Source organism: Ciconia boyciana, chromosome 2 (genome assembly GCF_034638445.1).
Source record: "Ciconia boyciana chromosome 2, ASM3463844v1, whole genome shotgun sequence".
NCBI lineage: Eukaryota > Metazoa > Chordata > Aves > Ciconiiformes > Ciconiidae > Ciconia > Ciconia boyciana.
This window is the reverse complement of record NC_132935.1, coordinates 116687777-116701124: the sequence shown is the minus strand read 5'-3', so window position 1 is coordinate 116701124 and position 13348 is coordinate 116687777. Positions and strand designations below refer to the sequence as shown.

The window sequence follows — 13348 nt, the reverse complement described above, 5'->3', positions numbered from 1 at the left end:
CCACAGAATTTAGGGCAGTGCCAGAGAGATGCCCCTCTCATCAGCATCTTCTTCACTGAAAGCCTTTTTCCTGTTCCCAGCTGCGTCTTCTCATTGCTCTGGAACTAATGGGTGGGATGTAAGGCAGAAATTACAGGCTTCCCTATCATTCTGCTTTGCTGGCATTTCCTGATCATTATTTTAGGAATGTCAGCTCTTCAGGAAATAACCACAAGGTATGGTGACCTTTAGTGCAACTTGCTAGCTATTCTGCTTGAGGGATTCCACTTTGCATCCTGCTCCTTTAGGGGTGTATTCCAGCTTGCACATTTGTTCCATGAAGGGGAACACCGCTCAGACTACTGCACTGGACTACCATCCTCATCAAGACATAGCAACCCAGAAAACACATCATTCTCCAAAATTCCCCTGTCCCTCATATTAGGGGAAAAAGCAACCTGTGGTCTGCAGCCTGGACTGTCATGACTAACAGGATCTTTCCAGAGACACCAGCCAGGTTTTAGACTAGTGTTACTCAGCTGCAGCAGCATTGTTTGTCCCATGGCCAGAAATTCAGTAATACGTGGGTTAACACTGGGATGCCAAATAGCTAGTAATGTTATTTGGTCACTGCAGAGCCAGGCAGGATTCAGCTGAGTTGCATGAATTTTCATGTAAGGTAGTTGAGTTGCTGGAGATGGGTTCATCACAGCAATGTTGTCAAGACTGACAAACACTGTCCTGGGAACCCAAGTCAGGGACCAGCCGGACATTGATCAGCCCTAACATAATGAAGGCAGGTAGCAGGGGAAGGAGCTGAGCTGGGAAGAAGAGTTAGGGGAGATTTCTGGAGATCTCAGCTCACCTCTGAGGGGATGCAATGGGTGGCAGATTACTGCAGCCCTGATTTCAGCAGGAATTAGTACTTGCCACAACCTTGATTTCTTCCTCAACAGCAGGAGCAGCCAGTCAGGTTTTCCAAAGCTCTGGCATAAGTAAAGTAGGACATTCCAGTAATATGCTTATTCTAAGAGACAGCCTTATTTTACAATAAGTAGACAGTCCTGGAGACAGGCAACCCCAGGTTTCAGATGCTGCAATGAATAGAATAGAATAGAATAGAATAGAATAGAATAGAATAGAATAGAATATTTGGAAGGGACCTACAATGATCATCAGTGGTTGTCTGGCCACTTCAGGGCTGATGAGTGCCTATCTTGCCACCTACTGAAATCTAGAGCACTGATGTAGAGCAGACAGCTTATCCAGGGTTGTGATTTGCAGAAGAAAAAGATGAGACCTGAGAGTGATTTCAACCAGTAGTAAACACCAAGCAAGTTGCCCCCTTTCAGGCATTAGCAGCCTAAGTCTAGGAAGCAAGAGTAACATAGGTCCAGCTGGGACTTCTATTTTGAATCCTTTTTGGCGATCAGAGACATCTATGTTAGCCCTGTGTTAAAAAATATCGGAAAGGAAAATCGGCAGGTCTTGCATCTAAAAATCTCAGTGCTCAGACCACTGACATGGAGAGACTTTAGGTTCAGTTGCCATCTTTCTCTGACAGCCAAATAAATTTATATTTTCTAAGTTATTTTTCTAACAACCAGGCTGAAGGGTATTTGGAGGATGGGGCTCTCTAAATCCTTCTTGTTGAAAGAGTTCTTCCTTGCAGTGTAAGGGCTCCAATGGTATTACAGCCTATTCACTTTGAAGTGCCAAGATGGGCTCCCTCAAAACCTCTTTAAGTGTTTTATATTAAATATTAACTGGAATAAGAGACTCAGATGTCCTTTCCCATGGAAGAAATCTTTTACCACTGGGATACCAAGCTGTCCTTTTTCTCTAGCTTCCTTTCTCACCTCAGCAACATTTAATTATTCCAAACACATTGGAACAGCTTCCTGAGGAGGGCCTGAGGATAATCCTACTCTGTTGCACTATTGAAAGTGCCTTTCTGTGAAGGCTGGAAAGCTCTGGTTCAGATCGCGCAGTGTTAGAGGACTAAATGCCTGTTTCTCCAGTTGTCAGCAGCAATGATAACCACTGGTCAAGTGGACCAAAGAGGCCCAGCACCACCCCCACCTCCAGCTGCATCCTAGACAGGTCCACAGCTTCTATGCATGCTCTGACAGAGCCGGTTAAATTGGACCCATTATCCATCACATGCTCCAGATGTGTTTGCAGGCTCTTGTGCTGATACCTCAACAATACAGTGAGCCTAACAGGGAATGCAAGGAAAGCTGAAGGGTTCAACCATTAATTTTATTAAGATCAAAGAAATGCCTCTTATCAAGCAGACAGAGCTTTCTGAGGTTAATCCATTTGGAAATGGGCTGCCCATTGCAGTGGTATTGTAATTACATAATAACGTTGATGAAGTGCCACCAATGGGGGGAAGGAGGTCAAATAACTGTTCAGCTACCTGCACAAAATCAGCTCAGCACATTTCGCTATTAGCATTTCCAGCCAAATTATTCTCCTAGCTCTGCTTTGGAACTAGTCAGCTGGATGCTGATACTTAGCAATTACAACCTTGCACCACACATTATAAAGGTAAATATGTCCCATTCAAATCAAAAAGACATTCCTGGGCAGCATTATATCCCTGCTGACTAATTGCCTTTGTCAGTTAAATAGAACTATTTTCCTGCTGCCTTCCTTCTGCAATCACAGCTTGAAAACACAGATGATAAAGTGGTGTGTCCCAACAACGTGAAATGTCTTGAAGTAACAAGATAATGCCTGTAACAAATAGGGACTGTATTTTAAACAGTTTCTTATTAAACAGGAAGCAAAAATTCCAGTTCACAGATACCGTCTCAAACTAAAGATCTAGCCCCAATTTACTCTCTACATTACCGTGTATGATTGAATAAAACCTTGCTGCCTCATTGAGTTTACCTGCAGCGAATGCTCAGATAAAATGACCAAGGAAGGACCACCTTCCTATTAGAAGGTAACTGTGGAAGCTGATGCAGCATAACAATTAAGAGTCATCTTAACTACTATTCCTCTTCTAATTACAGGCCAGGGGATATGATCACTCTTCTGGAAGACTCCAATGAAGACTGGTGGAAGGTATGTGCTCATTATTTTCTACCTATCTGTTTTCTTTCCAAAGGGGAAAATATGTTATTTTCAATACTGAACTTGTATTAAAGCTACTAGTGTTAACAACCTTCTTCTATCAATATGTTTTCTCCACAGGGGAAAATTGACAACAGAACTGGGTTTTTTCCTGCTAACTTCGTTCAAAGAGTGCAACATGATGAGAAGATTTACAGGTGTATCAGGACATTCATCGGCTGCAAGGAACAGGGACAGATAACTCTGAAAGAGAATCAGGTAAGTTCCCCTGTCCCAGATCCCCACCAGACTTTGGCATCAACAGTCTGACCAATGACTGGAGGGAAAGTTGTGCAAGATGAGCACAGGCAGATGGCGTTCACTGCAATTTTACTACAAAATTTATTTGTATGGTAATAGTCTCTAGTAGCCAGTTTTGAGCAGTGTTGGTCTTGTGCAAATGCAGGCCATTTTGAGCAGTGTTGGTCTTGTGCAAATGCATACCCCCTGCTTAAAATAGCCTAAATTTTCAGTCTCACAGACGTTCATAGATACTTTACATATTATGCACTCTCCTACTGAGTTCAGAGGGACAGCTTGAAGAAAACACATTCTTAGAGGTAGATCTTGTGTGACTGAAAAATGGTCCAGTTTTCTCCTCACTATTAGAGCTAATCTAATAAAAGACAGTGGCTCCTCCCCCAGACCTTGCCTTGCCTAAAGATCTAAACACAGCTCATTGTTTTGGCTTCAGCAGGAGCAGAGTTAAGACAGCACCAAACAAACATATAAATCTTAAATTTAACTCTTATTCACCAGTTGCAAAGTATCTTTAATCATTAATTACTTGCGTCACCACTTACACACCCTCTCTACAGGCTGTTATTTATTCTAAACTAGAAGTGCTGCTGTGAGTTCAAGTACACCATGTACAGTGAAGACTCACAGGGTCCATTCACCCCGGTGTACTTTCAGCAGCTCCTTCTACTTTGTGTCATTCAAGTGGGTTCACAATGCAAAAGCCATGGCTGCCATTATGGGGTGTGTCTATGATCTGAATTTAAATGTGATTTTAAATTTTTACCAGACATTTAGTGCATCCAAGTGTCAAGTCTGGTGATTCTGCTTGACATAAAGGGTATAAATGCTTGCTGAGGTAAAGTGAGAAAAGGATAGGGCTCAAAACCTGCATTAAGGGACAGGTTTGTGGCATAAGCTCATGTGAACAGGAGGATGGTTGACTAAGGGTGATGCACAGCCTGGCTCCTCTGACACCTGGATGAAATAGAAAGCTAGATTTTTCTCACTGCATCTTGAGAAGCCTAATGTTCTTCCACCTCATTAGGTATTTCCTTTCCTTTGGCAACTGATGTCACGTCACCAGGAATTGTTTGCCTTACAGTGCCTGGACAACCACTGATTTTAATACAGTAGAGCAGAAGTCAGCATCAGGGTGGACTTCAGGGCCACAGGTTTTTCCACAGGGAACTTCTGTAACACTTCACTCCACTGGTGGATAAGAAGGTCAACTTGTACCTTTGCTGCTGCTGCCTTATGGGATAGCAAAACATACAAGTGCTAACAAGTGCCTTGGGTATACACAGCTTTTTAAGGAAGGCACAGCAATACAGTGACCAGAATATATTTTAACTGCCCCTGTGCACATAGTACAAGCCCTGAAGGTGCTAGAAAGACAGAAAGTACTTCATTTTTTTTTTTACCCAGCACCTCTTTTGATTGTTTATATATGTGCACATAGTGGGAAAAATATTACCAAATCAGAACAAGAGGTTTTGCACCCTTTGTGTTCTAGAATAAGCAATGCACAAGGGCAAAGCTTGTGGAAATGGTAGTGTGGGAATACAGCGTGCCAGCATGAGGGAATGGTCAAGGTCTGAGTCCCTTCTCGTCAGTGGGCATACGAGATCCTCTCTGTTAGTGTGGTTGCTGCTGAAAACAGTGAGGGCCCAGTTTCTTGTCTCATTTCTCACAAAACCATGGTTTCCAAGCAGGCAGGTCTGGCAGCTTCATCTAAACACAAGGACTTCCTATTGTCCCTATTTCATAATAGGCTCACAAGGGAGCTCGCAGTCAGGAGCTTGTCGTCATCTCTGGTAGGGCAAGAGGTAAAGAAAGGGATGAATCCATCCTGTCTGTCTACTACTTCCTCTTTTTTAGCAAACTTATTTAGCCCTATCTCAAACCCATGCAAATGCTGAGGTTGAATGTGAATGCTGTCAGGTCCTCACTCCCTGTGGGAGAGGCTTCAGAGGAAGAAAGAAATAAATAATTAGTGTAAAGCAGGGGGCAGAGATCAGACTGAACAAACACACGAATGCAGAGACATGAGAAGAAAAGAATGGAGCCAAGAGATTGCACTCCACCCTTGCACAAATTATGCAAAAAGGGGGCATTCAAGTAGCTTCAAGGCCATTTTGAGTAATTTCCAGGCAGGACAGTCACAGCAAAGCTATGGATACTCATCTGCTTCCCTCTGCACCCCCATGCAGTGTTTGAGCCCCCCATAATAGCCCCAGTGAGAGCTGGCAGCCTGCACAGAGCCAACACGTAGCAGCAGTATGGGGACAGGAGCACAAGGACTCCTTAACCTAGCCTATGGGACACGTGCCCACCATGGAGATCACTGCCTGAAGGGCACAATTTTTTGTGGGTTTTTTTTAGCAGAACAAATTTGCCTTCACTGTGGAACAACTCTGATTGTGAAAAACATTTTAATTTTTATTGGGAATTTTTTACTTTAAAAATTTATTCTATATTTCCAAAGTCAAATTTCCTTTCTTCTTTCTTCAGCCATTTTGTCTTATTTTCTGTCCTTTATTTTCCCATTGTTTTCCATGTGAAGCAGAGAGAGGGGTGCAGTAGGGAAGACATAAAAAGAAGAAAAATCATCTGAATGGGACTTCTGGGAAAAGTTTGTCAGAATTATTTTTCTTTTTTTTTTTTTTTGTTCTATTTGGGGATTTCTGTGGGATGTAACCAGCCATTTTAGCTGTCTCTCGGCACAGTGTCCAGAGTGCTGTGAGCACGATATAAGTACTATGTGCAAAGCACTGGCTTGTTCCAGATTAGCAAGAAGGGGAGATTATTCATTGCTACCAATCCCTGTCAAGTCTCACTTTAGCTAGAAAAACTCATTAACTGGTCTAATAAATTCCTGTGATCATAGTATCGCAAATTATCTCCATTTTACACTGTTAATTCACTGGGTCAAATTCTGCAGGGTCTAACAAGAGTCCAGAGCCATTCTGACAACGAAGGCAAGGAAGATATGCCAACAGGAAAACTTACCCAGTGACAGTAATATGAATTTTCAGTATATTGCTTCATACCATCCACGGCTTATACTGCAGGTCTCTATCCCCTTTGTGCCTTATATGAATGTTCCCAGGTAGAGAGTCTATTCTTGTAAGGCAAAAGGCAATATATTCATATCAACAGAGCCACAAGAATACCTTAAGAAAAGCCATTTCAGGCAAGCAGAGACATTTTCAAAGTTTGAAGCACAGTGGGTGAGGCTTTCTCTGAAATCACTTGCCAGTTTCATGCCCCGGGAATAACATTTTGAGCTTCAGCTTCATGCAAACCTTTCTGGCAAAGCCAATACTCAAGGAGAGGACTGAGGAAAAACAAACACAATTTGCTAACCCATCTTGAGCAATATGCACAAGCTAGTCTTCACAAAGGATCCCTTGAAAATTTCATTATGAAATATGAAACTCAGCCTGGGGGAGAAAAAGTGTACTGCTTCAGAGACATCAACATCTTGGAGTTTAGGGTTCACTGACGGATTTGTGGGTCCTGAAACAAATTTAGAAGATGACTAGGCACCACGGGATGCAATCGGGATTCTGTGGGAGGGAGGCAGAATTAGCCCCTGACATCAATAAAGGAAGATTATTAACAGGGAAACCAAAACCAGCCAGTTTCTGTGGCTTTCCACTCTTTTAAGCTGTCTTACACACAATACTGGCTGCATAATTTCCAACTCTGCTTGACTGTACCATCACTTGGATATATAAAGTTTTCTCCAGCCTGTAACTTCTGCTCTAGCCTACCCGAATTCATTACCACACATTATACAAATGCTTCTTTGCATGACTACAGGCTCTGATTTGACCTCTTTTCACAAAAGAAAAAGTCAGCATTTTGAAAAGATATACCTAATATATCATCCATGTTTGGAAAAGCATCTCTTAAAATGCCTCTAACATTTTTGATCATCCTTATTTTTAAAGAATTCATAATAATCTATTGTTTGCATGTCTGTTTTTACTGCTCTTATAATATCCTACTTAAATAAAGGAAATAACTCTTTTTAAAAAAATAAACCTACTCGCATCCTTCACTGGCAGTCTCTCTGACGTCTACAGTCACACTAATACAAACCACTTTAGAGTTGGGCTTTTTTTGATTAAATAACACAATTGCTTTTAAGTTGCACAAGTGATCTTGTGCAATAGAAATTACCCCAAACCACGACATTTTCAACAAGACTGGCAATCAGAAACTCTCCGTCTCATCCAAATGTGGACTGTGAGTTTACATAAAGGTCAGTGCAACAGATCCATTTTGCAATGGATGTGTTTTATGAATGTCACTGATGTAAACTAGCCCTGTTACCGAAAGCATCTCCCAGCCAGCTTCTGTGGTGACTGCAAATGGGCCACTGCTGTTGTGATGGCCACAACCTCTGAACAAGAGCTGTCAGCCTTGCTGTCCCCTTGGCACCACAGCTCAGGGGACAAAATTCCCTCCTACCTCAACACCCAGTCACACGAATTTCAAAAAGAGTGACTTTTAGGCACGTGTACATTAGCAGCTATGTGCTGATCTGATCCAACCACCCCAGAAGAGCCTGGCAATGGACTTAAGCAAATCCATGAGGTTAGGCTTAACAAGGCAGGATTGCAGCCCAGGTCTCCAGCCCCAGGGGATCCACCTGTCTTAAGTCTTCTTCTGATTAGTCTGGATGCTTTGTTGCTACCTGGCTTTTCACCTCACTGCCTAGGAATTAGTTTATGTCCCCACATTTTTCATCCTGGGATACTCTAAAAGGAACTGACCTTCTAAGAGCATGACTCAGCTGCCTTTGAAAATCAGTTGCATCACAGTGACTTATGCATTTGGACTGAACCACTTAGAACACAAACCCCATGCAGAAAGTGATGTTGCAGTTCTTCATGTGCTCCCCAGCTATAACTGCTGCACTTCACAGTTAGGCTTAAGGGGAAAAGGGTATTTTTTGAGCTATCTCTGATTTTCATTGACGTCAGTCTTGCTGAACAGGGAGGGGTGTCCCCATTCATTCAGAGATACTGAGTGACACACAAGTTTTGCAAGAGTCCAAAACATGGGCACAGCCCATTATGCATCCAGTTTAGTTGAGGTCATCTTTAAAACCCTAAATAAGTGCTGTAGGTAAAATAAACTGGTGTTCTCGGTCCAAAAGCTAGTGAAACAGCTGACATAAAACCTGTCATCATCATTTGCACCATGGTTGAATGAGTATGAAAACTGAACTAATCATTTCCATCCACAAAGCTCACGTAGGCAAGAACTTCAGTGCACAGGCAGCAGCAGATGTAGAAACTCACAGTGTCCCTGTGCTGTCATTCTTACAGACAAACAGAAGACTTGAGCTTTCAAACCTCTTGACCTGGCACTGTCTGCAGGCTCCAGGACAGCTCTTGAAACTGTACTGTCCTCATAACCAAATTCCTACTTCATCAGAACCAGTCTGTGGCTGACAGATGGGTTAAATATATGGGAGAGAGAAGATAAGCGAAAGACAGCTGCAGAAAATGAGAGGAAGTTCAAAGTTACTCCTGGACAAAGATAATTTGCCACTTGAGCCCGAATTCAAAGCACAGGACAGTACTAATGACCGCGCAGCTTAAAGGATCATTTCCTAATTGCTCATCTCCCCCATCTGCTTGGGGCTGACTGATGGCTAAAAAATCCTGAGGGCAGATGTTGAGAAGTTCAGACAACAGTCATGATCCGAACAGTTGTTTGTTTTATTTTTAGTGTTGTTTTATTTTTTTAAACAAAATTAGATGAAAGAATGGGGAAGTGACTTTATAATATTAGATCCAACTTTCAGCTAGTTCTGAAGATGACTTGATGAGTGAGAAGTAGCCTGAGATGCGGTTTCTTACCCTGTGGCTTACTCTACTACTAACCTCTTGAGCCAGGGCGCAGGGAAAAAAAAACCCATTTGTCTCCATTTGTGTTGCTACCAAATTCACTGGAGAGTGGCTGCTCAGTGGCTCACTTACAAGTCAGGCCAGCAGCCTTTCCCCCCAAAACATGCCAGCCTGAGTAGCTGCCATTTTAAGCAGTTTCCAATTTGATACAGCAAACCATGAGTGCCTGATGGTAGCTGTGGCACCTTGTGCCTTCACAACCATCATGTTTGCTGTCTGTCACCAGGGCTAGTCCTCAGCGACAGCTGATTCATCAGGTGGAGTCCAAAACTCTGGATACCACCATGCATTTACCTGGGGTTACTCCTAATTTACACCCACCTAAGAAAGTCAAGAGCCAAATTCCAGGGCTACAACTTGTGGGTGAAATACTTGGCAGCACTCACAAAAGGGGATGAGGACAAAAGTGGCCAAAGATGGTGTTGTCTTCCCTCTCCTCCAAAACTGCAGAATTTGGAGCAGCTCCAGGGCTTTGCAAAGCTCCAGCATCAAATCAGGACCTCCTGATTCACACAGGATTAGGAAAGCGTGGCATATTGTTGCCAAGATCACTCTACCCCCAACACATCCCCTTCCTTCAGAAGGAGTGGGAAAAAACTGTGCCAGCCGGGGACCAGCACATGCAAGGCTTAGTGTATTAGTGTGAGAGAATTTCAGCTGGAATTTGGGAGAATTCATATCAATGTATTAGTATGTAGAGTGAGAGTTCTTACAGAAAGGCCTTGTACTCCTCATGCTCAGTGAAGATCTAAAGCTATTGCTGTAGTAGAGCACCCCAACTGATATCAAGGAGCACTCAAACCAGCAGCAGAACCAAAAAAACCCTGTAAAAAAAGACCAAATCTGCCATCCTTTTTCACTCCAAAGATAAAGAAAACCAGCGTTCAGAAAGTTCAGTATTTTTCTTTTGTCCACAAATCAGTCTCTTGACAGTACAAGACATCAGGGAAAAGTACTCTGGTCTCGCAATATGTTCTGCACCACACCAGGGGTTAAGCAAGATAGGCAGCATGGCTAGTGAGCAGTGCAGACCTGCTGCAGGTCCCTTCTGGAGATCTGACTACTTTTGGGGTTTCTTTGGCCTATGCAAAAACCTAGAGGTCTTGCAGACATCTTTAGTTAGGAGGAAAGCACCAGCCAGGTCTATTTATAGAGAAGCTGCAAAGGCTCATTTTCCCACACAGCAGCAGGGATCAACCGAGAAGGGGCATCTTTCAACCAAGATGCTATTTCCTACTCTTGGATACTGTGCCATGCTCAGCCATCCTTAGTCTGGTGCTTCTTTGTAGGCTTTTTCTCTCATCATTCAAGTTTTCATAGTCTACCTCAGAGACACAGACCAACATCTAGCAGTAGTCGGAAACACCTTTCTGTGTACATGTGCTTTACACCTCTCTGCTTTGAATGGGGATGTGACTGGAGAGGGAGCAGCTGCTGTGCTAGGGATTCACGACACAAATGAGCTTGGCTCTTTTGCAACAGTACCTAAACTAAATGGCATCAATTCCATACCTCTCCCACGCCTTCCGTTTGATTTAGCCCAAACAACAATAAATTATTTTTTTTAATTGCATGTCAACTCTGTTGGTATGCTCAGTCATTCTGCCCCAGGGATCCAATTCAGTTAGTGTTAAGTGGGTAGCTTAAGTAAGAAAATTAATGAGTCCATTTGCTTTCCAAACCTTTGTTTGCAGGTACAGAGATGCACCCGACCATTTCCAAATACTGGAGGTGGCAAATAGGAAGCAGCTTCACCTCCTTCTTATGACCTTTCATTTCCCTCTGGCAGCATCAGTGTTGCTAGTAAATTTTATGTATGTAACAACAGGAGGACAAGCTGGCCCAGAATTCAAATGTGGTATTTAGGTGTCACCATACAATCCATAACAGTCATGCTGAAATGCATTTAGCCAGGAACGTTTTCGAGCCATTTTTATTCATTTCATACCCTCTGAATTATTGTAATTAAACACTGTAAATACCTATCAGACAGAGCCTTTGTGAGTGTTAGTCCAGACAGAGGGCTTTAAATACCTGGCCCTGACATCATGAGAAATCAGTGAGTTGGTCTCAATAGGACCATCAGTTTTATGGCTATTTTTTAACCTTGTTTGATTAGTAGGAAATACATAGTTCCTTGGCACAGATGTTTGAAAACAACTCTTTATGATGTTGTGTGGCTCTGTGCTCAAGTGCCCAGTCTAAAGTACCTGCACCACTAGGCTTTCAAATGGCTCACCATTACCAAAAGTATCTCGGGATGGGCACTAAAATGGAAATACCTGAGATCACAAAGGTCTTCAGGAAATGCAAACCTTTACCATGATGTAATATTTGTACTATTGTAAAGAACATACAGTTTCACCATAATTGCCTCCATTTGGAGTAGGTGTTATGCAAACACTCGCAGAGCTGGTTCAGATCAAATACTTTGGTATCCACAACAGGCACAGGCACCTGTAGGTGTAAGAGCTGAGTAAATAGCATAACCCGCGGCCCATCTGAGAAGTACCTGGGCTCTTTAAACATGCAAAAGAGAATATGCTTGCATTCAGATCAGCTGCTACGAGTGACCCACCTTGGCATCATGGTTACTTTTCTCCACCAACTGTTGAGGGAGCCAGCTAAGCTCATGATCTGAAATACCAAATCCTCTCGTACACAGACAACTAAATCATAGTCATTACAGTAGGCTGAAGTCATAATTCAAGTTTCAAAATCTTTGATCCACTACAAAGTTCTTAATGATTTTAATGTCTCTCATGTATATGTGGCACTTCAAGAAGGCAGGGGGAAAGGTAATTCTCTAAATATATGCATTTGAGTTTCTTATCAAAGCAGTGGGAGTCTAAAAAGGATTGTTCTACTTACAGAAGTAACTAGCAGGATGTCTAACCCATCTGCTAAATAGCCTGGAATAATTTGTCGCTTAATCATGGCAAAGAGTTTATTATTTTCATACCTTCTTTGCATTCAGATTTGTGTGACTTCTGAAAAGGAACACGATGGCTTTATCAAAGTATACAGCGGGAAGAAGAAAGGCTTTGTCCCCATAGATGTCTTAGAAAACATCTGATTTCAACAGCCTGCTTGCTGCAGTAGGAGCCCTTTGTTGGCAATGCCTGTCTGCCTCGTCTCACACTGTGTCAACCCAGATGGGCTGTCCTGCAGATGTTCAGGGAAGTAGTGAGAAAACTGCAACTACAAGAAGAAAAAGACATTCAGATTGCCACAGCAACACTAAGAAAAAAGAAAAGTGGAATGATTGAAAGAAAGTATAGTCAGAAACCACTAGGGAAATGAGAGGTCCTTGGATACTAACAGGAATAAGGTAAAGAAAAAAAGTCTGGGCTGATTTCTGGTGCAAGATGGCTGTTATGACCCTGATGGAGACAGACAGCTTGTTCTGAAGGACTAAATTCACGTCCTGTTCTTGTGTCTTAGAAAACTGTTGGACTGCTTTCTTGTTTGAAGTGTGTATTTAGGGGGGAGGGGGGAAAAATACCATTCAAACTGTCCTCGTACTACAGTCCAATGCTTGTAGTAAAGTGTGGCTGTGGTTCTACAGTTTTGTCCCCAGTATCAACCGATCAGTTTAAGCGTTTAATCCTGGTGTTTAGTCTCATAACAAAGCAGTTTGGAGACACCATGTGAACGTCAGTCCGAGAAATGCACTGTGCCCTGGAAGTCGGCAGCTTTCTCTTTCTGTGCAATCTTCCCATATGAAAGAGTAGCAAACTTGTGTGTCCTTTGTTTTCTCTGTATATGAACAAAAGCTCTCAGCATATGTCGGGTATGATGGCTGCTCTCATAGCTCACAAAAATAGATGGTCCTCCAATTCACGAGCCTTCTTGGAAGCATCCCTCTGTGTTTCCTGCACCTTTATCTGGTGACACAGAAAAATGGGCGAAATGCTGGGAGAGAGCCACAGGCTTGAAAAGTTTTATATTTTTCTGTGTTTATTGCACTTAAAAGATTTTATATATTAATCCTATTTATAAAAAATGAAAGAGTTAACTAACACCCTGAAGACTGAAAATGCTAGGAAAGGCCAGACTGCACACAGAAGTGAAGT

At 42.5% G+C, this 13348-nt stretch overlaps 1 protein-coding gene across 2 annotated transcripts in view; it reads left to right on the top strand.

Annotated features, from left to right (window-relative positions):
* Positions 1 to 12591, top strand: part of STAC (SH3 and cysteine rich domain) — a 74798-nt gene extending 62207 nt beyond the window's left edge. For both annotated transcript variants that reach the window (XM_072851417.1, XM_072851416.1), the window contains 3 exons: positions 3006 to 3057; positions 3187 to 3324; positions 12250 to 12591. In XM_072851417.1, the coding sequence (XP_072707518.1) occupies positions 3006 to 3057; positions 3187 to 3324; positions 12250 to 12348 (289 nt within the window). In that variant the 3' untranslated portion in view covers positions 12349 to 12591. The remainder of the gene's footprint in view (positions 1 to 3005; positions 3058 to 3186; positions 3325 to 12249) is intronic.
* The last annotated feature ends 757 nt before the right edge of the window (positions 12592 to 13348 follow it).